At 42.8% G+C, this 27,531-nt stretch overlaps 1 protein-coding gene across 1 annotated transcript in view; it reads left to right on the top strand.

Moving 5' to 3' along the window:
• Nucleotides 1-10,848, top strand: part of PPA1 (pyrophosphatase (inorganic) 1) — a 31,588-nt gene extending 20,740 nt beyond the window's left edge. The window contains exons 5-11 of the mRNA XM_006835854.1: nt 268-354; nt 4,367-4,493; nt 7,729-7,856; nt 8,129-8,214; nt 9,313-9,382; nt 10,113-10,155; nt 10,503-10,848. Of these exons, the coding sequence (XP_006835917.1) occupies nt 268-354; nt 4,367-4,493; nt 7,729-7,856; nt 8,129-8,214; nt 9,313-9,382; nt 10,113-10,155; nt 10,503-10,534 (573 nt within the window). The 3' untranslated portion in view covers nt 10,535-10,848. The remainder of the gene's footprint in view (nt 1-267; nt 355-4,366; nt 4,494-7,728; nt 7,857-8,128; nt 8,215-9,312; nt 9,383-10,112; nt 10,156-10,502) is intronic.
• The last annotated feature ends 16,683 nt before the right edge of the window (nt 10,849-27,531 follow it).

Genomic DNA, 27,531 nt, shown 5'->3' with positions numbered 1-27,531 from the left:
TGAACTAAACATGGTTCATGTGAAATATTTTAACTACAATACAAAAAATTAGTATAGGATTGTATGCATAATAGGGGCTCCAGGATTTGCTTGGCCTGATAGTGTGTAGTTAACATTCTTAGATGTAAATGAAGAATTTATTAAGTGAGAAAAAAATAGTTGAGAATTCTTGTTTTTACAGAAAAGATCATGGGATACTGCCTTCTAATGTCAGCACAATCCTCTTTGCCAGTTATTAATGCTGTCTTCTGACCATTGTTCCTCTAGACTTGGGAATACCCAGGACACAATGACAAACACACTGGCTGTTGTGGCGACAACGACCCGATTGATGTGTGTGAGATTGGAAGCAAGGTAAAGAGTGATGCGAAGTTTTATGTTCGCTGTTGAGGTGATAGTCATGAAATATGCAAAGCTTAGACTTTTAAAAATATTGTGAAGAAAATTATGAATATTAGTGAAAATAATAGTATATGAAATTAAAAGCTTTCATTTCATTCCTAGTGCTTATATGTTATAATTTGTACATTTAAACCTAGTCTACAAAAAATGTATATAAAGACAGAATTAGTCTCAAGGGTACCAAGAGATAAACTTTATCTAATGGTTTCGAGTGATCAGTGAATTTACCCAAGCCAAATGACTCCAAGAATTGGAGATTTATGTTAAGGATTTCTCTACCAAGTAGGATTGCTCAAAGATTCTAGTTATATGTATGTGTCTCTGTGGTCTTTCTCAGGCTCAGAGAAATAGTTAACAACTGAAAAAACAATTGTTGTGCAGTGTTTAAGGCAAAGTTTGTAAGTCACATTGTTGTTGTTGTTGTGAAGTGCCGTCAAGTCGGTTCCGACCCATAGCAACCCTGTACAGGGTTTCCAAGGGTGTAAATCTTTACGGGAGTAGAAAGCCTCATCTTTCTCCCACGGAGCGGCTGATAGTTTCGAACTGCTGACCTTAAGGTTCGCAGCCCGATTCGTAACCACTACGCTACCAGAGCTCCTTTGTAAGTCACATAGTATGACTTAATTCAGCAGGAACTTTATTTTTAACTTTTTGGTGTGAATTGAGTAAACATTAACAGACAAGCTCATCAGCTTCCTCAACCAATCATACGTTTTGCTTCATCTCAATGATTACAATCCCCTCCCTGCAACAACCGTTACCCTATTTCCTCCTTGTGGCTTCCCTTTTACAGCTTATTTTTCACAACTCAACAAAGCAAAAATACGTGATGTATGCCGGGGTCTGGCCTCGGCAAGGGGGTGGGTACCCGAAGATGGGGTGTCCGGTGACGATAGTGAGAGAGAGAGAAAACAGACACACAGAAGGCAGAGAAAACAGATACAAAGAAGACAGACACACAGGCTTGATGCAAGCTGCCAGACAGACTGCTCGGTTGCAGACATTGCACCCAAAACTTACTCTAGGTGGGATGTCTGGAGGGGCGAGAGTGAAAGAAACACTCGGAGACCAGAGTGGATACAAGCTGACAGGGAGATAGTCCTGCTGCCAAGAGTGTACACAGAACTATCTGTACCCCAGTCTTTAATAACCTTTTTAAGGAAGAGATCTTTACAGAAGAATGGGATTATTCAGATAAGACAATGCTTAATGATTCACAGAGACAATCTTTAAGAAAAATTAAGCCAGTAAACCTTACTTAAACCAATATTCCTTTCTTCCTTACTGGGTTTAACCTTCACTTGGATCAAACTGATTGAACCCAGGGTGGTCCGAGGGAGTTGCCCCCATTGTCCATAATCCCGTATTCCCAGAATTTACCACTCCACCCCAAGTGAATATACCCCGGGCAGTTCCTCTCCAGAGCCTCCCTGCTTAATCCCAGTAAACCTGTCCTTGTTTGTCCTCTGAGGAAGTTTTACTGCCTTGGTTCTAGGGGGAAAATCTTGACCTTAGAAACTTCGGGGAATATTGCATTTCTCTGTGGACATCCAGGGCTCATGTATGAAATTATTAACAAGCACAACTAAACAATCAGATGAGGGACAGTTTGCTAAATCTGCTAGGTGGTCAGAGTCTGGTCCTCAGAGCCTGCGGCCTGTATAGTCTACACACGGTCTGCAACAGATGTACACATAAAAAACAAAAAATACATACTCATTTACATATCCAGAGGTCATATTTTGCAAGCCTGCCCCTGCCCACAGGCACACAGCCTTTCTCAGTCCATGGTCAGAGGCTACTTTAAAGTAAAATTTGTCATAGTTACCTAGTGCTACTATAACAGAAATGCCATACTTGAGTGGCTTTAACAAACAAACTTGTGTTCTCACAGTTCGGAAACTGGAAGTTTGAACTCAGGGTACCAGGTCCATGGGAAGGCTCTGTCTCTGTCGGCTCTGGAGGGAAGGTCCTTATCTCCCTGAGCTGCTGTCCCCGGTGACCTTCAAGTGATTTGGCTCTCTCTCTCTCCCTTCTCCACATCTCTCTCTCTCTCTCTCTCTCTCCCTTCTCCACATCTCTCTCTCTCTCTCCCTTCTCCACATCTCTCTCTCTCCCTTCTCCACATCTCTCTCTCCCTTCTCTACATCTCTCTCTCTTTCCCATCTCCACATCTCTCTCTTGTTTAATCGCTTTTATATCTCAAAAGATTGATTTAAGATCTACCCTACATGTCCTCCCATGGAAACTATCACATAATTCATAATAAAGTATTTAAAAAGAAAAAAAAGATATACTGTACACACTAATCCTGCGTCATGGAGTTCTGGGGTGGCATTGTGGGTTGATGCACTAGACTGCAAAGTCAGTTTGATCTGCAAAGTCAACAGTTCAATCTCACCAGCTGGTCCTTTACAGGGTTGCTGTGGGTCAGAACTGACCGGACTGCACTTAACAACAACAATCCTGTCTCATTAGCATATCAAAGACAACCAAAGTTACTAAATCCACTCTTTCCTCACATTTTATTCTTAAACTTTAAGGAGAAACTACAGGATCCCTTTAAGATCTTACTTAGAAAGTTTATCAGCCATCACTTACAAGTTCTACCTTTTACCCAACATTTGAACATATTTCAGACAAGTTCTTTGTCACTGCATAAAAAGCATTGCTCCTCCTCACTGTCTAGTCACATGTTCACCTTTTTTTCTTAAAACTTCACCAGAAGCACGATCAACGTCCTTAATTCGTGCAGCATTCTGTGGTTGGTACCATATGCATTCTGGGACCATATGCTGAGATGATAGAGACTTTCTCTGCACCTTTCCTCCCTTCCTTCTGAGCCCTAGCCAGAGTTATTGTTGATGGTCACAAGTCCGCCAACAGTCTTATCAAGGCAATTTAGGCTTTTATTATTGCTGTAGCTAAGTGCCTTCGAGCAGATTCCAACTCATAGCAACCTCATGTAGGGTTTCAAAGGAGCAACTGGTGGGTTTACACTGCCAACTTTGTGACTCACAGTCCAGTGGTGATCCTACAGTGCTACACCAGGAGTCCAGGCTTTAACCATTGTTGTTAAGTGCCATTGAGTCCATTCCAACCCATAGCGACCTTGTATAGGGTTTCGGAGGAGCAGCTGGTGGATTTGAACCTCTGACCTTATGGTTCAACCTGACCTTGCAATCCAGTGCCTTAGCCTGCAGTGCCACACCAGCACCTTTAAGCTCTTCCAACCTCCACATGTTACCCAGTTCTAAAGCCACTTCCACATTTTAGGTCTCTGTTACAGCAGCACCCCCACTGCTTGATACCCAAATAATCTTAGTTCTGTGGCAGAAATACCACAAACAGCCCTTTATTCTCCCACAGTTTACGGGGCTCTAAGTCCAGATTCAGGGTGCCGGCTCTCTGGGAAGATTTTCTCTCTGTCAGCTCTGGACGAGGAAGGTCTCTTTGAGTTTGTGTCCTTGGGCCATCTTCCTCTCTGTTCATCTGGTCGATGTGGTTTATCATCTTGTTTCTCCCATATCTCTCTCTTCATTTCTGCCCCTATCTTGTTTCGTCTCTTCTATATCTCAAAAGAGATCAGCTCAGGACACAACCCCCACTAACCCTGCCTTGTTAACATAACAAAGACAACCTATTCTGGAATGGGATTGTGACCAACCACTGACACAGAGGTTAGGGTTTACAGCATTGTCCATAACAATGTATTTGAAACAAATCCTAGAGAATTATTCTTTTGCACAATGATAGTGTAAAGACATTAATTACTCCAAACTATGGTAGTGGTTTTCTTATGACCTATAAATAACACCTCTCTTCAACCATGTGAAAATTAAGGGCTTCAAGGAGCAATTTAAGGTAAGTTTACAAAGACCTGTCAGCGTCTTTATTTCCTGTTACTGGTTAAAGAAAACTTTCCTTTGACATTTCCTTACTGCCTGTGGTTATTGACTCTCAGGTCTGTACAAGGGGTGAAATCATCCGTGTGAGGGTGCTGGGCATCCTGGCCATGATCGACGAAGGGGAGACCGACTGGAAAGTCATTGCCATTAACGTGGACGATCCTGATGCCTCCAGTTACAACGGTGAGTAGTTTGGATTGTACCACCTAACTCAACCCACAAGACAGACTCATAAACCCAAACTTACAGAATAGAGGATGAAAGCGTTGGACAAACAAGCATTGCTATTTCTACTGCTGAACTTCTATAATTAAGTAGATAACATTTCCCCTCAATTCTAGAAGAGAAAAACAAAGTCTGGTAGTTTTGGTTTACTGTTTTCTTTTTCCTTCCCCGTAGACAAGCACTCATTTGCTTGCTTTGTTTTTCCTCTCTGTCTCTTTGATTGAGATGAAATTCACATACCGTAAACTCACTATTTTAAAATGTATAGTTTAGTGTCTTTTGAGTATATTCATTAAGTTGTGCAGCCATCAGCATTATCTAATTCCAGAAGATTTTTTATCATTGCCCAAAAAACCCCTATGTCCAGTATCGTCACTCCCTTACCGCATCCCTCCCCGTGCCTCTAGGCACTGGCCACCAATCTAGTTTCTACCTGTGTGGATTTAACTATTCTGAGTATTTCAGTTAAGTGGAGCCATACAGTATGTTTTTCACGTAACATAATGTTTTCTAAGTCATGTTGTAGCATGGATCAGAACTTTTTTTCTTGTTATGGTTGAGTGGTATTCTATGACTTGGATAATACTACATGTTGCTTACTGTTGAAGAAGCCCCGGTAATATAGTGGGTTATGTGTTGGGCTGCTAACTGCAAGGTCAGCCGCTGTTCAAATCCACCATCTGCTCCACGAATCCACCATCTGTTTCACAGAAGAAAGATAAGGCTTTCTGCTTCAGTAAAGAGTTGCAGCCTCGGAAACCCTGTACAGTGTTGCTGTGAGTCGGAACCAACTCCGAGGCATGTAGGAGCTACAGCATTCATCTCTCGGTGGACACTTGAGCTCTTTCTACCTTTTGACTATTATGAATAATGCTGTGAATATTTTTGTTAAGTATCTGTTTCAACCTCAGTTTTCACTTTCCTTGGATTTTTACCTAGGAGTAGATTTGCTGAGTCATGCTGAATGTAAGTTTAACCTTTTGAGGAACCAACCGTTTTCCATAGTAGCTGCACCGTTTACATTCCCACAAGTAATGAATGTGGGCTCCCATGTCTTGTTTTTTTGTTCTATTGTTAGATTTTCTGTTTTGTTGGGTGTGGAGTGGCATTTCACTGTGGTTTTGTTTCAGTTCCCTAATGATAATAATGTTGACCGTCTTTTCATGTGTTTACTGGCCGTGTTGTCAGAAAAGACCAGTCTCTGTAGAAGGGGACAGCATGCTTGGTAAAGTGGAGAGTCGGTGAAAAAGAGGAAACTCCCCAATGAGCTGGATTGGCACAGTGGCAGCAACAATGGGCTTGTAACATAACAAGACTTGTGAGGGTGGCGCAGGCCCGGGTCAAGAAATTTGAAAGACAGCCAGTTGGCCAACCGTTTGGAAGAGCCCATTCCAAAGAGAGGTGACCCGGTGGAGTGTGGATATCATCGAACAATATCATTAGTATCACATTCAAGTAAAATTTTGCTGAAGATAAATAAAAAGTGGCTGCAATAGTTAATTGACAAGGAACTGCCAGAGGTTCAAGCCAGATGCACACAAGGACATGGAACAAGGGATATCATTGCTGATGTCAGATGGATCTTTACTGAAAGCAGAGAATACCAGAAAGATATTTGTTATTATTGTTAGGTGCCATCGAGTCAGCACCGACTCATAGCGACCCTATGCACAATAGAAGGAAACACTGCCTGGTCCTGGGCCAACCTAACCTCACAATTGTTGTCTTTATTGAGTATGCAAAGACTTTCGACTGTGTGGATCATGACAAGCTATGGGCAACATTGTGAAGAATTGGTATACGAGAACATTTTATTGTGCTCATGAGGAACCTGCACATAGATCAAGAGGCAGTCATGTAGACAGAACAAAGGATTTGTGAATGGTTTTAAATCAGGAAAGGTGTGTGCCAAGGCTGTATCCTTTCACCATCCTTATTCATGCTGAGCAATTAATCAGAGAAGCTAGATTATATGGAGAAGAGTATGGCTTCAGTATGCCTGACCCAAACCATGGCATTTTCAATGACTTAATATACATATAAAAAGTTGGATGTTGAATAAGGAAGATCATAGAAAAATCTATGCATTTGAATTGCATATAGTACCATGGACTGCCAGAAGAACAAACAAATCTATTTTAGAAGAAGTGCAGCCAGAATGTTCCTTAAAAGCAAGGCTAGCAAGACTTGGTTTCTCATATTTTGGTCATGTTATCTGGAGGGACTAGTTCTTGGAGAAGGACAGACATCATGCTTGGTAAAGTGGAGAGTCAGTGAAAAAGAGGAAGACCCCCAGCGAGATGGATTGACACAGTGGTAACAACAATGGGCTTAGACGTAACAACTGCTGTGCATAGGGTTGCTATAAATTGGAACCAACTGGATGGTACCTCATGACTTTTTAGCACTTGGATCTTCTCTGTGCTTTTGTTGACCAGGAGTTCAGTTTGATAACATTAAGGCTAGTCACAATTGGTGACTTGTACAGAATCTTTAAAATGCTTCTTAAGCAAAACATTTCTACTGTCCTTGCCACCTATAAAACACATCCTCCCCATCACGTTCTCCCAAGTCTTAAAGCATTATGATGTCGAATGCGTATACTATTGATTGAGAGAAGGCTAGTCCCATTTAATATGTAGCCTATCGACAGATAGCAATTGAATCCTTTTTTTTTTTTTAATCTTTTGATCTTTTGGTATATGATTAGGCTGTGATTCTCTGAAATACACCTCAACCTGCCTTTTTGATATCATCTACTCTTCTCATAGAAGTTACCTATACTTGCCAAACTGGTTTTTATTACATAGCCTCCAGTAATTTCTCCCTTCTTTTGTACCAATTGTTCCCTTAGTGTTTACTGTCAGAGCTTTTGGAAGATAAGAGTCCTGAGCCATACATGAGGTACATGGAGTCCTGGGTGCTCAGCTGCTAACTGAGGTTTGAATCCACCCAGAGGCATCCCAGAGGAAAAGTCTAACAATCTGTTATTGAAACCCCTGTGACACACAGTTCTGCTTTGACACACATGGGCTCACCGTGAGTGAGAATCGGCTTGATGACAAGATGATCGCCATTCAGTGTGTATATGTGTCCTCCTTTCAACAAAGAGGCTAGCTCTAGCTTGTCTTCAACTTTTTGTCAGCTGTCCCTTGATCTTTTTGAATACTTCTTGCCATCTGCTTATTCTCAGATATTAATGATGTCAAACGACTGAAGCCTGGGTACCTAGAAGCTACTGTGGACTGGTTTAGAAGATACAAGGTTCCTGACGGGAAACCAGAAAACCAGTTTGCTTTCAATGCCGAATTTAAAGATAAGGTAATAAGTCCTTTAGATCTACCTGTGTTTATACTTAAGATAATTTAGCCATATCACTGCCATCTAAAGACTGTATAATCCATAAAACAAATGTATAGAAACATTCATGTATAGATGTATTTATTTAAATATCCTCTTTGAATTTTGGCCCAAAGGCATAATTTAAAAAGCAAAATATCAGGCTTGGGGAAATGCTAATGTTAGGGAAATGTTGATAATAGGAAAAGAGTACTTTTCAATCACTGTGAGATGCTTATCTCTTCAAATTATAGGGGTTTGCTGTTGATATTATAAAGAGCACCCATGACCATTGGAAAGCACTGGTCACCAAGAAAATCGACGGGAAAGGACTCAGTTGGTAAGTGCCCTTGTCTGCATGACCAGCAGACACCACACTTTATATCTGCTCAGAGCAGAGAGCTGGTTTTGTCAATCAGTAAGCAAGTGAGCACTGTTAAGTGTTGTCAAGTCAGTTCCCATTCATAGCAATCCTACATAGGGTTCCTAAGAAGCAGCTGGTGAATTTGAACTGCTGACCTTGCAGTTCAAACACACCTTGAGGTCAAATACTTATCCTACAGCGCCATACCAGGACTCCACACAAGTGAGTAGAAAGATAAAATCCATACACAAACCCACAAGTTCCTGGAATATCCTCTAAGAAGGAGTCCAGAGCAAAACTGAAGGAAGCAGTGGGATCAGAGCCGTGAGAGTAACTAGGAGCGGGTGTGTAAGGGATCAAATGAGGTGGAGTACAAGGGATGTGTCCTCTGACGTAAACCAGTAAGATGCACTGCAACTAAACCAGTGTCTACTGAATTTACTATCATCCGAAATAGCAGTGAATGTTGATTGAGCAGTAAATAGGCCCAGGTATTTTTGTTGCCATGCAGCTGGTTCTAACTCACAGCAACCCTGTATAGGATTTCCAAGGAGCAGCTGGTGGGTTTGAACCACCAACCTTGCAGTTAGTAGTCCAGTGCTTATCCTGTAAGTGCCATACCAGGATAGAGGTGTGTTGTTGTTGTTAAGTGCTATCGAGTCATTTCTGACCCATAGCAACCCTGTAAAGGGTTTCCAAGGCGCAGCTGGTGAGCTTGAACCACTGACCTTGTGGTTCAAATGACTTTGCAGTCTGACACATTAGCCCACAACACTACACCAGGACTCCAGGACAGGGGTATAAGGAGATTAAATTTGACCAGATACTCCAGTGAGAATTATAGAGCATTTAATTCCAGGTTCTTAAATCTGAATTTATTAAAATGTTTGGATTTCATTAAAGCCATAGTAAAGTTGACCACAAGAATAGCTGTGCTTTGTCAAAATAAATGAGAAGGTTTAAATATGGGTGAGAAAGCTTTCAGCTAAAGCAGACATGAATGTTATGTGCTTGTTGCTTAGCTCCTAAGAGAGACTGTGACTTGTGACTGACTACATGTGTTTTGTTTGGCAGCATGAACACAACAGTGTCTGAGAGCCCCTTCAAGTGCGACCCTGATGCTGCCAAAGCCATTGTGGATGCTGTATGTAGAAGTTTCTTTTATGAAAAATACTTGATAATTAAAAGATGAACTAAGTGCTGAGAGAACTATATCTTTCAAGAAACATTTGAGTACCTCCTAGATACGTAGTACTGTGCTAAGTCTTGAGCTGATGAGCCATGAGCACATAGAGGTTGGCATATGAGGGGAAAAGCTGAGGAGTGGTTCTTGTCAGCCAGAAGTTCTCTGTCTGCTTAAGAAGATGTCATCTTTTGCTGTTGGGTGAAAGGTTCTAAAGCTGTCTGTTATTTGTAGTTGTTAATATTGTTGTTCATGTCTCTGTTTTCTTGTTCAATTAGCTATTTCCTTGTTGATCTTCTATCCATAATTAAAAATGGAGTATTAAAGACGTCACCTATTGTTAAGGTGTATAGGGTTTCCAAGGAGCAACTGGTGAGTTTGAACCTCTGACCTTGTGGTTCAAATGGACCTTTCGGGCCAGTGGTTTATCCCAGAGCGCCACACCAGGACTCCCATGTGCATGAAAATAGTAGAAGGAAAAAGGGCAGTTTAAAAGTGAAACTCCTCATATTTAGATTTACATTTATTTATATATGAACCCTGCTAAATGCAGTTGAACAAATGTTTTAGAGCTTAAAAATCAGGATAGCCTTCTCCTGTTTAGCTTCTTTAGAACTTTTGTTTCAATAATATACTTTTTAGCTAATTTTTCTCTAGGATTAAACTAATCCTTTTTAATATTTTATTTTAGTTACCACCACCCTGTGAATCTGCCTGCTCAATACCATCAGATGGTAAGATTTCAGTTGTGTGTGTGTGTATGTGATGTATATATATAGAGAGAGAACTCTGATAGCATGGTAGTTATTCTGTCACGGTACTTTCCACACTGACCAGTTGGGCTCCTCTGAGTTTCTATCACGGCCTGGTGGGCACTGTGTGAGAGACCCGAGTAGGTCAACATCACTACTCTGTGACAAGTTGCCCAATTTTGCTGTATTGTGACTTTGCACAGTTATTGCATGTATGTAGTAATGTAATTCAGAGTTAGATGCATTAAAGCTTCTTTTGTTGTGAGATGTTGGGAGTCATTTTTCATTCCCGTCAGGAATTCTAATTTGTTTTTCTTCCCTCTGAACAGTGGATCAGTGGTATCATCACCAGAAGAACTGATGGCATTTCTCCGGAACACAAGTTGACAGTGCTGCATCCTTTTCATCTGGAAGCATTAGATATGCAAAAGTAGTAGCTTTTCAAAGTTTTAAAATTATAGAGCTAATCTGAAGAAATTTTGCTGTAACCCATCCCGTATATTCAGAATGTTGGCCATCTGGAAGCATTTTTCATAACTCAGCTAAGTTCTTATATTCCAAGATGTTGTCATTTGGAAAGTGTGGTAGTCATTTGTGAATAGATGTGCAAGATAAGTATATACTGGATGTGTATGTATACCATGTGTTAGGAAATAAAATTGTTTTGCTGAAACTCTATTTAGGGTATTTTTATTTCACTCAATGCCTGACATTACCAAGCAGTCACGGGTAACTTTTGGTGTTTGTTTTTTGCCACTGATCTTAAAATTCAATTAAAAATTATTAGACTATTTTTAGATGCATTAGTCTTGTTGTGACGCTGTAAGATCAGCACTGGACTGCTAACCACAAGGTCGGCCATTCGGACCCACCAGCTGCTCCTCAGCAACCCTACACAAGGTGGCTGTGAATTGGAACTGACTCAACAGCGCTTAACAACAACATTGAAACTGATTGCTTATTTTTAGGAACCTGCTTATATCATATCTAGTTGTCTTGTTGTTGTAGTTCTGAGTCAGAGTGACCCTATAAATCAGAATAGAACCACCTCAGGAGGGCTTCCTACATTGTAATCTCAGCAAAAATCACAGGTCTTTTTTCCTGTGGAGCCAGTAGGTAGGTTTGAACCACTGACAGTTTGGTTAGCAGCTGAGCACTTAGCCACTGTGCCACCAAGGCAACTATAAAACAAACATTTTTCATACGATGGCACGTTTTGTAGAACTAGCGTGTCACACCCAGGACACAGGTGGATATGGTCCACCGATCTCACACAGATTACCCCGGTGATACCTGTCTTTCCATTGTTCTCCTATACAAGCTCCTCTAGGTCAATGGTGGGGAGCCTTTATTCAGCCAAAATTTATAACATCATTCACGGGCCATACAAAATTACCAACTTAAAAATTAGCCTGCCACATTTAAGGAGCTCTGGTAGGGTAGTGGTTACGAATTGGGCTGCTAACCTCAAGGTCGGCAGTTCGAAACTACCAGCTGCTTTGCGGGAGAAAGATGAGGTTTTCTGCTCCTGTAAAGATTTGTAGCCTTGGAAACTCTGTACGTGATCGCTATGAGTCGGAACCGACTCCACAGTACTCAAACAATTAACTCAGCCCTAATGTAATGGCTGGAACTGCAGTTGCCTTGACAGGGCCAGACCGAATGATCTCACAGGCTTCATACAGCGCATAGGCCGGACGTTCCCCATTCCTGCTGTCTAGAAAACTGCCACTCTGTTAATCAAAGGAATGCATAAAACTCTTGGAGAAGTTTTACAGACAAGCAAAGCTTCATACCTGCTGCTGGGTAATATTATTGTGTAGTGAAACCAAAAGTGATGTCTAAGTCTTTGGACCACAGTCGTTCAACAAATAGTGCTTGGCACAAAGCCACATCTCAAGAACGTTTCAAGGACTGGTGACACTGATGAGCAAGATGGCTGAAGTCACTTTGAACAGTACGTCAGCCTAGGTTAGGTCCAGCAATCTAAAATCTCAGTGATTTATAAGCCAAAAACTGACTTCTCACATCAAGTGTGCTCTGCCGCCAGACATGTCCACCAAGTGATAGCTGAGCATCACACCTTATTAGTAGGGGCTCCTTCCACTGGTCATTAGTTGATCCCCTCACAGATGTTCTTATTTCTTTGACTAATGCAGCCCTCATGGCCACAGCTGACCTCAAGGAGGTGGGGCAGTGCCCTGTAGGAGAGGGGTCCAAAACTGCTGATCAGCTCTGATGCCCGCCAAGCCCTATTCTCATGGTACTTTCTAGTGGGCAAGACAGCACTTTTCACCAGACATCTTACATAATTTACGTATGTTTGTTTCCCTTCACACACATGTAATAAACTCCACAAGAGTAGGGGCTTGGGGGCCTATTTCTCCTACTGATGTGTCCCAAGTGTCCTGATGATATTTGTGGAAAAAAATGAATGATGTAGGGGAACCAGCTAGACTATTGTGGTACATCTGGTAAGGAGTGAAGGTTTGGGCTTGGACAAGAGCAGGGGACATGAACAGAGGTAAACGAACACATGCCTGGGATAATGCCAAAAGCTCTTAATGATGAGTAACTCCTACACATTTGCCTTGAATAATCAAGTAGGTGATGGCCCACTTACTGAACAGGAAACAACGGAAAGGATTAGTTTGGAAGTAAGATCAATAGTTCCTTTGGGATATGGTGGAATGAAGGAGTATTAAGAGTCCTGGTGTGGTGCTGTAGGATAAGCAGTGGGCTGCTTAACCATGAAATTAGTGGTTCAAACCCACCAACTGCATGTTGGAAACACTACATAGGGTCGCTATGAGTTGGAACTGACTTAATGGCATTTAACAACAAACAGGCATATTCACTACTCATCTGTCAGTTTGTTGATGGCTTATGTGTTGCTTTGACACTAGAAGCTATGGAACCGGTACTGTAAATACCCACAGGGTCGCCCATAGTAGAAAGGTTTCAGCGGGGCTTTCTTAAGACTAAGGAAAAGAAGAGACAGACCACTACTTAAGGTTGTTGTTGCTAACTACTGTCCAGACCTCTTGTTGAGGTATTGACATTTTCTATAAATTTTAGAAATGAGTTCCTTGTCTAACCTATCTGTCAATTTTTTTTCCTCCAGTCTTTGGGCTCTTTTTTTTACTCTTGTGATGAAGTCTTTTGATGCACAGAAGTGTCTTAATTTTTAGGAGGTCCCAGTCATCTAGTTTTGTCTTCTGCTCTTTGTGTGTTGTCAGTTGTTTTTGATGGAATATTTATGCCATGTATCAGGGCTCCTAAATTTGTCCCTATTTTTTCATTGCTAGGTTTGACACTTAGATCTTTGATCCTTATTGAGTTTGTTTTTGTTGATGGTGTGAGATATGGATCCTGTTTCATTTCTCTGCAACTGGATATCCAGTTTTGTCAGCACCGCTTGTCAAAGAGACTACCTCTTCCCCATTTAATGTGTTTCCTTCCTTTGTCTAAGGTCAGCTGACGGTATGTGCATGGATTTACTTCTGGGTTCTCAGTTCTATTCCATGTAGCTATGTGTCTTTCATTGTACCAGTACCAGGCTGTTTTGACGACCGTGATTGTATAGTAGGTTTTGAGATTGGTAAGTGACAGACCTCCTACTTGCTTTTCTTCTTTAGTAATGATTTACTTATCCAGGGTCTCTTTCCATTCTAAATAAAATTGCTGAGATTGGAATTGCATTATCTCTGTACAATGTTGTGGGTAGTGTTGACATTTTCACAATGTTGTCTTCCTGTCAGTGATCATGTTGTATTTCTCGTTATTTATTTATTTTTTTAGTGTTCTTTGTATATGCCTTTTATTTCTCTGCTTAGATTCATTCCTAGATGAAATACATAGACCCCACTTCTTAATGGGAGGAGTATCAAAGTCATATTGCAAGAAGAGGCTGTGATATAGGAGATATTATTGCAACTGTTTTGGGAAGTGCAGTCTAACATACTTTTCAACAGTTTCCCTTGGAATAAGGGGAAAAACTTTTAGTGAAAATGTTAGGTACCAGACATGTATCTCATTTAATACACAGTAAATGGTACTGGCTATTGTGTGCCATGGAGTTGGTTCCAACTCATAGTGACCCTGTTCACGGTTGTTGTTGTTGTGAAGTGCTGTCAGGTCAGTTCTGACCCATAGTGACCCTGTATAGGGTTTCCAAGGAACAGCTGGTGAGCTTAAACCACTGACTTTGCAGTCCAGCGCATTAACCACGACTCCTGTATAGGGTTATAAGGCTGTAAGTCTTGACAGGAGCAGAAGACCTTGTTTTCTCCTGCAAAACGACTGGTAGATTCGAACTGCTGACCTTGGGGTTTGCTTCTAGCTCATAATCCACTACGCTACCAGGGTTCATTGCATAGGTAAGTCGTCTCATCTTTCTTAAGGAGGAAATAAAGAGATTCAGAGAATCTAAATAACGCCCAGGATCACTCAGAAAGTGGTTGAGGCAGAATTTAAGCCTAGGTTGTTTGATTTTAGAACCATGACTTTGAGCAAATAGAGGTTTTCTCACTATATTTTCTATTGTTTCCAGTCTTTGTCATCTTCACTAGCAAATACTGAATACCTATGAAACTCATGTCCTGGTTTCTATTTAATTATTTCCCCTTTGTTAAATTTTGTTTTTTTCTAGTGTTTTAGCTCTTTGTTATTTTTTAGCATAGTTTTTTTCTTTGAAATTGTTTTCTAAGGTTGTATTTCCAAGGGTAAGTTGAAGGCTCATGAAATTTAGGTTTTTGCTCTCTTACATTAGGATTTTGTTTACTGCAAAGGTTGGTCAGATTTCAATGCAACATATGATTGTAGTTTTGTCCATGGGCTTGTAAGTTAAGTAAACTGAACTATATAATCCTGGGCAAGTTACTTAACCCATCTGGGCTTTAGTTTTGTGGCATGAGAATTAAACAAAAGGATGCAGCTGAAGGGCCTTGCCGTGTGCCAGTGTGCCCAGTGAATGCTGTTTGTTAGGTAGTCGGAACCTCAGCCACACTGAGTGTGATGGGTGCATTTCTCAGAGAAGGGAACTTGAAGCATCGACCCAGCTGTGTAAAGGGCCCAGATGAGAATGCAAATTGGAAATTCATTACTTACTCTCAAGACTGAATCAGACCTGTGAGCACTGTAGCTCTAGCAGCTAATTGTTTCCTGTCTGATAAGCATGTTCACTCTGCAAGGGCCTAACCTGTGCCTTTGCACATCCTGTTCTTTACATGTAGAAGAAACAGACCTACTGATGCCTGGAGTCTCTGGCCACGAGGGGATTTGCCCTTTACATCGACAAGAACGCTGTGCAAATTTCTTCGTGGTGGAAACGTATTCATTTCAGAGTTAAACATTGGAATCGATTGCCACACAGTTTGTGGCTGCCTCTGTGGGTCCTTGGGATCTTTTCCTTGTTGTTACAAAACCTTTAAAAGAACAGAGAAAATATTCACCATGAATAAGATTAAGCAATGTAAAGCATGAGGTTCTGTGGCAATCTGCATTATAAAAGGAACAATTTGAGAAATACCTACTAAAATGTTCAACTCCATACTTTTTTTAAAAACGTTTTATTGTGAATTGAGTAAAGGTTTACAGAACATTACATTCAACTTCCTGGCATTGCAATGATTGCAATCCCTTCCATGTATCATCAGCTAACAGTATTTACTACTATTCACTTTATTTTATTTAACTTTTTATTGGTTTACAGAGCAGATCATGTTTTACGTTCAGCCAATCATATACTTTGCTTTATTACAATGATTGTATCCCCTCCATGTACCATCTGTTAACAGTATTGACCTCTCTTCACTTTAACTCTTACATTCCTCCCTGTGTCTTCCACTGCCTTCATCTTTCCTGTCCTATCCTCTCTCATGTTGTATATTGTCTTCTCCATCACCCAAGTTAACCTGTGTCTACCTTCTACCTTCAAACCTACCAGTAGATTCTCAGAAACCCTATATAAGGTTGCTCTGAGTCTGAACCAACGGCAGCACTTAACAGCAACCAACACTTTCTACCCCGTGAATAATTTTCTCTTCCCTCCCACCCCGGGTAATCATCACAGAATGTTTCTTTTAGCAACAAAACCTTCTCTTAACTTTTTACAACAGTGGTCTCACACAATATTTGTCCTTTTGTGACTATTTTCACTCAGTGTAATGTCCTCCAGGTTCATGCATGCTATGAGGGTTTCGCGGATTCATCATTATTCTGCAACATTGCAGAGTATCCCATTGTGTGTCATACATACTTTTTAACTCAGCAATTCTATAACAAGAATTCATTCCACAGTCGAGCAAGCACACAGTATACGGCAGCCTTGTTTATAAGAACAAACCCTGGAAACATCTAAATATCCAATAGAGGAATGGTTCAATGTATTATCTATCCCCTTCAGCTGATGCCAACATTGCTACAGGAGCAGGCATGAAAAAGCCAATCAAAATAGACAAATGAAAAGAGAAAGTTCAAGAACTTCAGAGTTGTTCTTGAATGCCGTCAAGTCGATTCCGACCCACAGTGACCCTGTATAGGGTTTCCAAGGAGCAGCTGGTGAGCTTGAACCGCTGACCTTGCAGTTCAAATGGCTTTGCAGTCCAGCACATTAACCCACAGCAGTACACCAGGACTCAAGGGTCAGCAAATGATGGCCTGCATGCCAAATACAGTTTTGTTGGAACACAGCTACGCCCACTCATTTGCAAATGTTTGTGGCTGCCTTCTTGCTACAATAGCAGAAGTGAGTAGCAGGGACAGAGACCATATGGCCTGTAAAGCCGAAAAAATGTACTATCTGACCCCTTACAGGAAAAGTTTGCCAGCCCCTGTTCTATCATATGATCCTATTTGCATGTTTTACAAAGGGAACATTGGGTCCGAAAAGTTTTATTAATGAGTATGCTTGTATGGGCACAGAATGTTTCTGGAACGAACACAGTTTGCCATGATTAACCCTTGTTAAGTGCCATCGAGCCGGTTCTGACTCACAGCGACCCTGTAAGGAGCAGCTGATGAACTTGAACCTTCAACCTTGTGATTCAAACCAACTTTGCAGTCCAGTGCAATAATCCACAGCACAATACCGGGCTGGTGTTGGCAGGCAGGTTTAATGTTGGTCAATCCTCTTAGTCCCTCCAAGACTAGCAGGTGTGGTTGTGCTGCTGAATTTTATGCATCAATTTAGCTAAACTGATTCCCAGTGGTTTGATCAAATACTAGAATAGTTGCAGTTCTACAATGTAATATAATATAACCACTTTCAATGATGTAATCTAATGTAAACAATCAATCCTTTGCAAGGAGAATTTTCTTAGTGTGTGGTCTGCTTTCAGGCTATAGGTATTTTGATAAAATTCCCTGTGTCTTCAGCTCTGTACTCATCTGAATCTTGAGATGTAAGCCTGCAGAAATTCCAGCCTGCCACCTGACCTACAGATCTTGGATTTACCAGCACCCCACAATTCCACGAGCCAACAGACATCTCCAGCCTATTGCCTGACCTACACAGTTTACACGGCCCCACAATCTGAGGAGCCAATACTTTGAAGTACATTTCTCTCTGTATATATAGTGTAGTCCTGGTATGGCGCTGTGGTAGGACAAGCACTGAACTGTTAACCAAAAGGTCGGCTGTTCAAACCCACCAGTCACCCCTTGGAAACCCTATACAGGGTTGCTATGAGTTGAAACTAAGTCGATGACACTTAACAACAGCAACAACTATATATATATGTATATATATATAATATATGTGGATAAGTTAAAGAGTATCACCACTAAGGTTCCAGTTCACACATGCATGGGTTTATTCCAAACATGTTTTTGTGATCACTGGATGGCTGCACACGAACTCTCTCAGTGATGTACCTGCCTTAAAATAACAGGCCAAATCTAGCAGTATGGCAAGACCTGGGGACTCCTGGACCAAGAGTCACTGACTTAGACACAGAGGACTAGAGTGTAGAGTGAAGCATCCAGCTGATAAGAAGTGAGGGGAGATGCACAAGAACACCCACACTTGCAGATAATACCCACTTGACCTGGCTTCAATGACTAGATGATCAGAACTTGACTAGAAGAAGAAAGAAGAGGGAAAAAAAGTAATCTGATACAATTTGATGAACTTGACCTACACCTATGGATGCAGTAGCTCAAAAGAGGGAACAAATCTTTACAATGAGGATCATTCCTACCCCTTTGGTACACAGGGTAGACAGGGATGGGCAACTTGGACATTGGCTACCCAAAATGGGGAGGCTACAAAGGCAAGAAGTGACTGGTTTATAAGTTTTCAAGAGGGTGCAGAGGAAGGTAGAATCTCCACTGAGTGGTATCCAATCTGTCTGGATGGGGTTGATGAAAGGAGATGGGGATAGGACTCTTGTGGTACAATAGTGAATAATTGCTATCAGGACTGACTGTTAGGGTTGGAAATGTAAAGGTAAACGTTTTGTAGCAAAAGGAGGCAAGTGACTGACTTTGTAGTCCAGAAGCAGAGGTCCCTGGGACCATCAAGGGAGAAGAGCAGAGTGAGGGACCCTACCCAGAGAAACAGTGACACCAGAGATGGAGGCACAGAAGATGATGTGGAGAGATGGAGCGGTTGGGGACTCCAGACCCAGAGAAGAAGAGGGGCTGTGTGCTGATGACCAAGGAGGGACACGCTTGCGGGATGTACCCTTTGATGGTTTGATGATGCATGGAGGGGATTGTAATCATGGCAATGAAATGGTATACAACAGGATGAATTTACAGCTAATATTTTCCCATGTAAACTATCACATAATTCACAATAAAACATTTAAAAACAAACAAACAAAACCCCCCAGACCAAATCAAACCAGTGCCTTTTGCGGGGGTTTCTTGGCCAGTTAAATTCAAAGTAGAGAGACTGGCTCAGAGGGTTATGGCGACTGTTTGGGGAGATTCCCAAGGGGTAATTTTGATAGATTTTCTCAAAGGACTTAGGGTATTCACAGAACCTATTATGAAGACGTTTCAAGAATACTGAAAACTGCATTGGGAAGTAAAAGATCAGGGAAGTTGCACCCAGCGTTTTTTCCCCCTGTCATGACAACGCACTTACTTATTTTTCAGGTGTAGCAGAGGTGGTCCTATAAGAATTTCTTCAAGAAACGTTACTCCATACACCCTACAGTCCTGATCTTGACCCTTCAGATTTCCTTTTGTTGTCCAAACTCAAAGAACATTTAAAAGGAACATGATTTGAGTTCCTCAAGGGTACCAAAATTATTGTAAATCTAAGAGTGCAGAATTCTTCAGGGAAGGGTTAGAGAGATGATGGAAACACTGCCTTCATTAAGTGTATAGATCTTAGATCTAGCTGGAGGATACGTCGAGAAACAGTATCTTCACAGTTTGTTATTTTCTTTACTACATATTTGTGTAATTTTTAAGCAATAATTTTTTTTCTTACACATGCATATGGCATGTCTTGTTCTCTAGAGAACCTTAGGACAGTGGTATATATACCTTCGTCTGTGTCTCCATCACTTCACTCCCTTCTCCAAAATAGCTCCCTCTGCTCTCCACAAGGAGTCCTGGAGTGGTGCTGCAAGATAAAGCACTGGACTGTAAGGTAGGTTTGAACCACAAGGTTGGCAGTTCAAACTCACCAACCGCTCCTGGGAAACCCTACATAGGATCAATATGAGTTGGAACGGACTCAATGGCACATAGCAACAACAACAATTCTTCACATACCTCTATACTCATTCCTCTCAAAACAGAATTATCTATGAGCATGTTCTTCTACTTTTCACTAGTAGTCAAAGCTCAGCTAAGGCCTGACCCCTTACACTGCCTGAGCAGGAAACTCCAAAGACCCACAAGACGAAGTCGTGGTGTGGGGATAAAGAGGTGTTGGTGGTTCAGCCATCCAGCCCCCTCTGATAACTGCTGGCATTACCAGGTGCCATTTTATTGTGTATTAAATTACTGCATGTACTTGGGTCTATGTTTTGACTTTGTTCTGTTACATTGGTTGGTTTGGCTTTTCCTGTACCCATACTAAACTGTTTCAATGGCTGAGGTGGTTAAATAATTATTTAACATATATCTATATAAATCTATATTTTGAGGATCCCAGGTGGTATAATGGTTAAGGGTTCAGCTGGTCACTAGAAGGCTAGCAATACTACCCAGCCACTGTGCAGAGGAAAGATGTGCCAGTCTGCTTCCCAAAAGCTTTACAGCCTTAGAAATTCTATAGGGGCAATCCTACCCTACCCTACAGGGTCACTAAGAGTCTGATGGACTCCATTACTGCAGGTTTGGTTTTGGTTTGATAGTGTTTTAATGTCTAGTTTCCTCCTACTTACTTTTCTTTTTGAAGGAAAAAGTGTAGCAGAGTACAAGCTGCAAGGTCAGCAGTTCGAATCTACCAGCGCTCTGCCAAGAAGCATGAGACTTTCTGCTCCCTGTAAGATTTCATTTTGGAAACCCTACACAGGGTCGTCATGTGTGGAGCACCACCACAACCATTGTTTTTTTCATATTAATTTCAGGAGAAACAGGGCGGCTTAAAACCGCGCACATATATGACTGATGAATTCTATTAATGTTACAGCAGGTGAGTATCACCGCAGCTCTAGGGCAGGGAGGGAGAGTCACAGCAACTCTGTGACATGCCCTGCCTAGAGGTGAAGCCCAAGTTTCAGATTTTATTAAATCAGTTACCTCAGAGGAGCTAATTTCTCCAGATTCTGAATGGAGGGCAACACCAGCTTATATGGGGTTAGAGTCCGGGAGGGGCTAGGGTGCTGACCTGTTTGAACCCAGGAGGGAAACAGGGGGATGGGAACCGTTCAATGACCTGATTAACATTCTAGCTTGTCTTCTGAGGGGGGGAGGTTGGGGGGTGGATTGGTGCCCCCCCCCAGTAACCTGATTAATAACATTCTAGCTTGTCTCCTGGGTGGGGAAGATTGGTCCCATTCAGTAACCTGATTAGCATTAGCAGTTAATGTTTCTACCTTTTCCTGTTCATTAGTTCAAAAGTTTCATTGAAACTTTGGTTTCAATTTATTATGTTAAAATTTTTAATTTTGTATGTTAAATTTATGTTTATAATTTTGATTAGGAATAATGATAGGACCTGCTTCATAGCATTATGCTGTTGTTGATAAGTGTGGTAGAGTACGTGCTGACTAATAGCAACCCTGTATAGTTTCCAAAGAGCAGCTGGTGGATTTGAACTGCCAACCTTTGTCTGTGTCTTGTGGTTTACAGTCCAGTGTTGATCCTTCAGCGCCACACCAGGAGTCCTTCATATAATGAGGGTTAACTGGATGAATCATGCAAAGTATTCAGCGTACTGACAGACACATAAAAAGTTGTTTTTTGGAAAAAAGGCTATCACAGGGAAATTGTGACTTAAAGCAAATGGTGGGATGCATCTTAGGTCGAGGGCTCCAAGGTCATCACTTCTGTTTGTCTTGTAACGCAGTTGGACTTGAACTCGTGATCCTCGAGCGCCTAAGGCAATCAAGCGCGCCAGGATCCCGCCCCACCCTCCGGCCTCCGCGTTGCCACGTCTCGGGCATCCAGGAGGCGGAGGCGTGAGCTCATGGCCCGCCCCTTCACGACCCGAGTCTCTGGTAGGGTGGAACCGAGCAGAGCGCCATGACGGTAGCGAAGGGGCGGGAGTAAGTGTGCACCCGGAAGTCCCGCGGGAGGGGCTAATACGTACATCCGGCGAGTAGCTGGCGGTTTTGCTTATTGCTGATCTGTGTGCTCTGAGGCAGGGTCGGAGCCGCGGGTCGCCGCCGGAGCAGCCCTTCGGGCAGTGAGTCACGAGGCCGCAACGGGAGAGGGAGCCGGGGCCGGAGGGGCCGGGGCGGACGGCGGTGAGGGTCAGGGTGGAGGCCGGCCCAGGCAGGCTTGTGTGTGTGGGGGGGAGTGACACGCAGGCGGTTCTGTGGGGCCGCGGGGCTGGTTCTGGGCGGCGACGGGCCGATTTGGCCCTGTCGGCTCCGTTCGTGCCTTGCCCGGCCTAATGGGTACCTGGCCGACCGGTATTCATTCGGCTCGGGGTTTTGGGACAGCCGGGCCGGGGGCAGAGGATGGTCCCCATGGGATAATAGTTCTCCATACCGTGAGCTTGGTTTTCGAAGCAGCTTCATATCCCCTGTCTGGAATGAGCCATCGCAGACCTCGGGGAGGTGGGGAGGGAATCCTTGGTCATTCTTGTTTTACCGACTCGGGGACATAGTTATTTGGTCCAGGCCCGGCTAGCTAACAGGTGTGGGCACAGGCTGCTGCTCCTGGCCCGGGGCTCTCCGACTTCAGTTCTGTTAACTTCTGGTGTTCTGGGTCGAACCCCATATTGTCTCCCTTCTCTCCTCTTCGTGTATGGATGAAAATCCCTTATTGGCGTTTGGTATAGATTAGTGTTTACTTCCGGATTGCTGCCAAAGGTGCGGAGCAATTTGTGAGGGTCGAGGAAGGATCATCCTGGCCCCTGTCCTTTTTTTTCTCCATCTGCTGAGGTTATGACGGGGGTGGGGGTGGGGGGTTGCTTATGGTTGTGGCGTTTGCGATGGGGGTGGCCTTTGACTTTATTTGAGCTAAGCAGAGATTTTAGCTAAAAGCCAGCAGCCAGGTATCCCGAATCTGCCCTGGAATGGTGTCCCAAATTTGCTCTTAATATATCTAAGAAGTAAAGCATAAATAGAAGTCAGCTTTGCTTAAGGGTCTTTATTGGCAAATGGTCAGCTCCTATTTTCTCTTTGTTTGAATCAGTTAGTAGTGAACCTGACAAGTGTTCATTTCTTATATATGAGCTGTGTTTTTGTTGGTAGTTTCAAGAGCTTAAATTTCAGAGAACTCTACCAGGAGGGGCTAGAGTGCATCAAGAATAGAAGTAAGTAGAATACTGCTGTGTTGTTATGTGCTGTCAGGTTGATTCCAACTCGGAATGACCTGGTATAGGGTTTCCAAGAAGCGGCTGGTGGATTTGAACTGCCAGCCTTGCGGTTAGCTGTCCAGTACTTATCCTGTAGTGTCATCACTATCTAAAAGTTGTGCTTAGTTATAAGGGAGACTTTCAAAGACTTGCAATCAGTGTAGTTGGTGTCTTAAGGAATTTTTGTTTTCTTTTGTTAAGCAATTTTATGATTTGGAAATGAATAGGAAAAACTTTGCTTTTGGTATTTAAAATATGAATTGTGTGTGTGTGTGTTGGCATTGTTGGGTTTTTTAGCTGAGGAGTCTTGGATGAGGCAAGTCAAATGCTATCTGTATCCCTTAGGTGAGGTCAGGAATTCCTGCCTGGTGTGCTTGTTGTGAGGACAAATTGAGATGAATGTGTAGCCACTATGTTGTTGTTGTTGTTAAGCGCCATCGTGTTGGTTCCTACTCACAGCTACCCTGTATAGGGTTTCCAAGGAGTGGCTGGTGAGTTTGAACCACCGACCTTGAGGTCCAGTGCTTTATCCTACAGAGCCACACCAGGACTTCACCATAGAAACTGTAAAACAGGAGCCATCATACTTCTACACTTAACTTTGGGTAGAAGTACATACCAGCCCTTGGAACGATGAAGGGTTTTTGTTGTTGTTTAGCATCCCCTGAAGAGTTTCTTCAAGTGCTCTCCACAGATTTCTTTGAAAGGGAGGATGGGTGTTGAAAATGGGAATGTCAGAAGGAAAACAAACTAAAAATTAAAGTAGTTCAGTTGACTCTGAAAATCCTTTAACATTGTGGTTTTTCATCTGTCACTTGCAGACTTCAACTAGTTGGGAAGATACAAAACATCCTCCCAAAAGAGCTCTGGTAGCGCAGTGGTTATGAATCAAGTTGCGAACCGCAAGGTTAGCAGTTCGAAACTACCAGCTATTCCAATGCAGGAGAACGATGAGGCTTTCTGCTCCTGTAAAGATTTACAGCCTAGGAAACCCTGTACAGGGTCGCTATGAGTTGGAACTGGAGCTGACTCCACGGCACATAATAACAACAACATAAAGTGTTGGCTACGAAACCATGTGGTAGAAATAAATGTTGGGTTGTAAAGGAGTGATCGGAAGTGGGAGTGACTGTAATGAAAGGTGCTTTTCTAAGGGTGAGTGTGCTTCTTCAAATGATAGAATGAGCAAAGTGTGGACGGGTGACGGCACTGTAGAGAAAAAGTGCATTGTTCTTTTATTTGCCTACAGTAAATGGGAACTTAAACACAGGAACTTTCTAACGCATGTTTGAGTTGTTGGACTTCTTAAAGAGCAGGCTAGGTTTCCAGACAAAACTTAACTTAATATACTTTGGCATTTCAGTTGGCAGCATAGTGGCTCCATAGGAGAAGTGCTGGACTACAAACTACAAGGTTGGCAGTTTGAGCCTACCAGCCACTCTGTCTTCTGCACTCTCATATATTTTCAGCCTTTGGAAACCCTGTACAGGGTGAGTCAGAACCAACTCGTGGCACATCATAATGACAACAAATAAGCATTTCAGTTTAATTTTACAGTTGATGTTATTGGTAAGGTCAAAATAATAAAATCATTTCTTTTCATTTTAGCTTATGCCTTCAGTTTCCACCTCTACTCCTAACTGCTAAACCTCATTTGGCATTCCAGGGTAAAAGCTGTGGAAAGTAGCAGTAAGCCATGTTTTGTTCTGTTGTGTATAGGGTTGCTACGAGTTGGAACTGGCTCCTAACAATAATAAGCAAGTTTGTGAAATCTTAGTTAATTGGACTAAAAAGAAAAGGAACCTATTGCCTCCATTTTTCAGTTTCTTCTTTTAGTATTTTTTCAGTGAAGACTACCATAGGTGGGCCTTTGTGGATAATTGTTTTTCTAGGTCACTGTCTGAAAGTTTTGTGTTTTGGCAGCTGGTCAGATCTGGTATGAAATCTTGTGTGCAGATCTTCCTGCTGATAGAAAGGAGTGAAGGGGATTTATAAAAAAAATTTTTGGCACCTATATCTAAGGAGCTCTGGTAGCATAGTGGTTACGAATCGGGCTGCGAACCTTAAGGACAGCGGTTCGAAACTACCAGCCGCTCCGCGGGAGAAAGATGAGGCTTTCTACTCCCGTAAAGATTTACACCCTCGGAAACCCTGTACAGGGTCGCTATGGGTCGGAACCGACTCAATGGCACTCAACAACAACAACAACATCTGAGACGTTAAAGCAAAAAGTCGGTGTGACCAGGGAAGACTGACTGAGAAACTTTATTATTGTTATTAGTTTTGGCTTTTGCAAACAGAAATGTATTTTGGGGACTAGCAGTCCACATTTAGAGTACTGGCTCTGGGGGGAAGGCTTTCTCTCTTTGTCTTCTCTAGGGAAAGGTTCCTGTGTCAGTATCTGTAGGTCCAGCAGTCCTTGGAGATCTTCATGTCTTGGCATCACTCTTTTCCTGGAGTCCTGATGTGGCACTGTAGGATAATGCGCTGGACTGCAAGGTTGGCGGTTCAAACCCACCAACAACTTCTTGGATCCTTATACAGTCACTATGCGTTAGAACTGTTCTGATGGCACTTTCTTGGACTTCTGATATGGCGCTGTAGTAGGATCAGCACTGGACTGCGAACCAAACGGTCAGCAGTTCAGACCCACCAGCTGCTCCTTGGAAACCCCATACAGGTCGCTTTGACTTGGAACTAACTCAATAGCACTTAGCAACAGTATTGTACCCGTATCCTCTTATTGGTTTATCACATCAGATTGCATAAACTGGCAAACCACTGAGATTCTTGGCTGCCAACCTGATGCATATTTTGTTGTTTGTTGTTAAGTGCTGTCGAGTCGATTCCTACCTATAGCAACCCTGTATAGGTTTTCCGAGGAACAGCTGGTGAGCTTGAACTTGCAACCTTGCAGTTCAAATAAATGGCTTTGCAGTCTGGCGCATTAACCCACAGCGCCACACCAGGACTCCTATGCATGTTTTGGGGGGACACAATTCAATCCATGACATTCCAGTCTTTGACTCTGCCCCTGCTTCAGGTCTTTGCCACATACAAAAACACTTTCATCCCATTGTATGATTCCAAAAGTCTTCCTGGTCCAAAGTCCAACCTGGGCAAAATTTATCTTCATCTGTAAATCTAGAATTCAGTAATCTGCTTCTAAAGTGAAGAGATGTAACATTTCCACTACAAATGGTAGCAGTTGGAGCAAAAGAAGGGGCAGTAGGAACCAAGCAAGTTAGAATCCAGCCGAACAGCATACTTCAGCTCTCAAGTTCTCTGAGACAGATCATCTGGGTATTGGCCCTGCACTCTGGATTGTGGGTTGAGACCTGTCAACCCTGAGCTTCAGCTCTGTGTTCCGTTTCCATTTGAACGCTACTCTGCTCCCTTGACTTTGGGCAGCCCCGTTCTCCCAGTCCATCTGCATGGTGACCCTACCCCTTCTGCCCCTGCAGACCTCTTCTCTGCCCCCTCTGGTAGGACAACCCCGTCCCCTCAGCTTTGAGCAGCGGCCCCCATCTTAATTGCAGCCCAACGCCCCAGAACCTAGTTGAAGATGATTGAACTCTTTGAAACTTAGGAAGCTGTGGCACCACCTTTACAAACCCCAGACAGAGGTTAGGGTTCTACCCTCGACAGCCCAGAGGCCTGGCCCTACCTTTTGCTTCCTGTGCTCCCAGTCTCCTCAGAGGCTGCTCCTGCTGCCTTTCTCTCCAGAAGAGGACAGCCTGGTCTCTGCTTTGCTTCAGCAAGTGTTACAAAGCTGTTTAGCTGTACTGCTAAATACCCAGAGGCACTGCATTCTACTGGTAAGCCTCGGCCTGAAGGCGCTTAGCTCTCAAGCCCATTGGTTCAGAGAGGCTAACTGCCTAGATAGAGTACCCAGAGGCACTCCACATAGACAGAAATCCTTATGCTAGAAAGTGCTCAGGCTCTTGCCAGGGACCGGCTCCTGGGGTGTCTTGTGTCAATCTCTGCTTCTGCTGCTGCACTTTCTCTGTAGCTGCTGCTTGCCTTCTGTGTAGTCTCTGGGGCTCAGCTCTTCTCACTTCCTTCTGAACCCTCATCAGAGTGGTCTTTGACATCCGCAGTTCTACCAACAGTTTCTTCAAGGTGCTCTTGGCCTTTGCTATTAGGCATTCTAGTCCTCTTCCATCCGCCACTCATTATCCAGTTCCAAAACCATGTTCACATTTTAGGTGTCTGTTAGCACAAGGTTCCCCACTTTCCTGGTATTGAATTCTGAGTTCTCTAGTGCTGCTGTAACAGAAATACAAGCGAATGTGTGGCTTTAACAACCAGAAATCGATGCTCTCACAGTGCCGGCTACAGGAAAAGGCTTTCTCTATTTGTTGGTGCTGGAGAAAGGACCAGGTTTCCATTCCGCCTCTGTAGGCCTTCCATTCCTGGGAGAA

This window comes from Chrysochloris asiatica, unplaced genomic scaffold (assembly GCF_000296735.1).
Source record: "Chrysochloris asiatica unplaced genomic scaffold, ChrAsi1.0 scaffold00020, whole genome shotgun sequence".
Lineage (NCBI taxonomy): Eukaryota > Metazoa > Chordata > Mammalia > Afrosoricida > Chrysochloridae > Chrysochloris > Chrysochloris asiatica.
The sequence above is the reverse complement of the archived record's forward strand: the minus strand, read 5'-3'. Positions and strand labels throughout refer to the sequence as shown.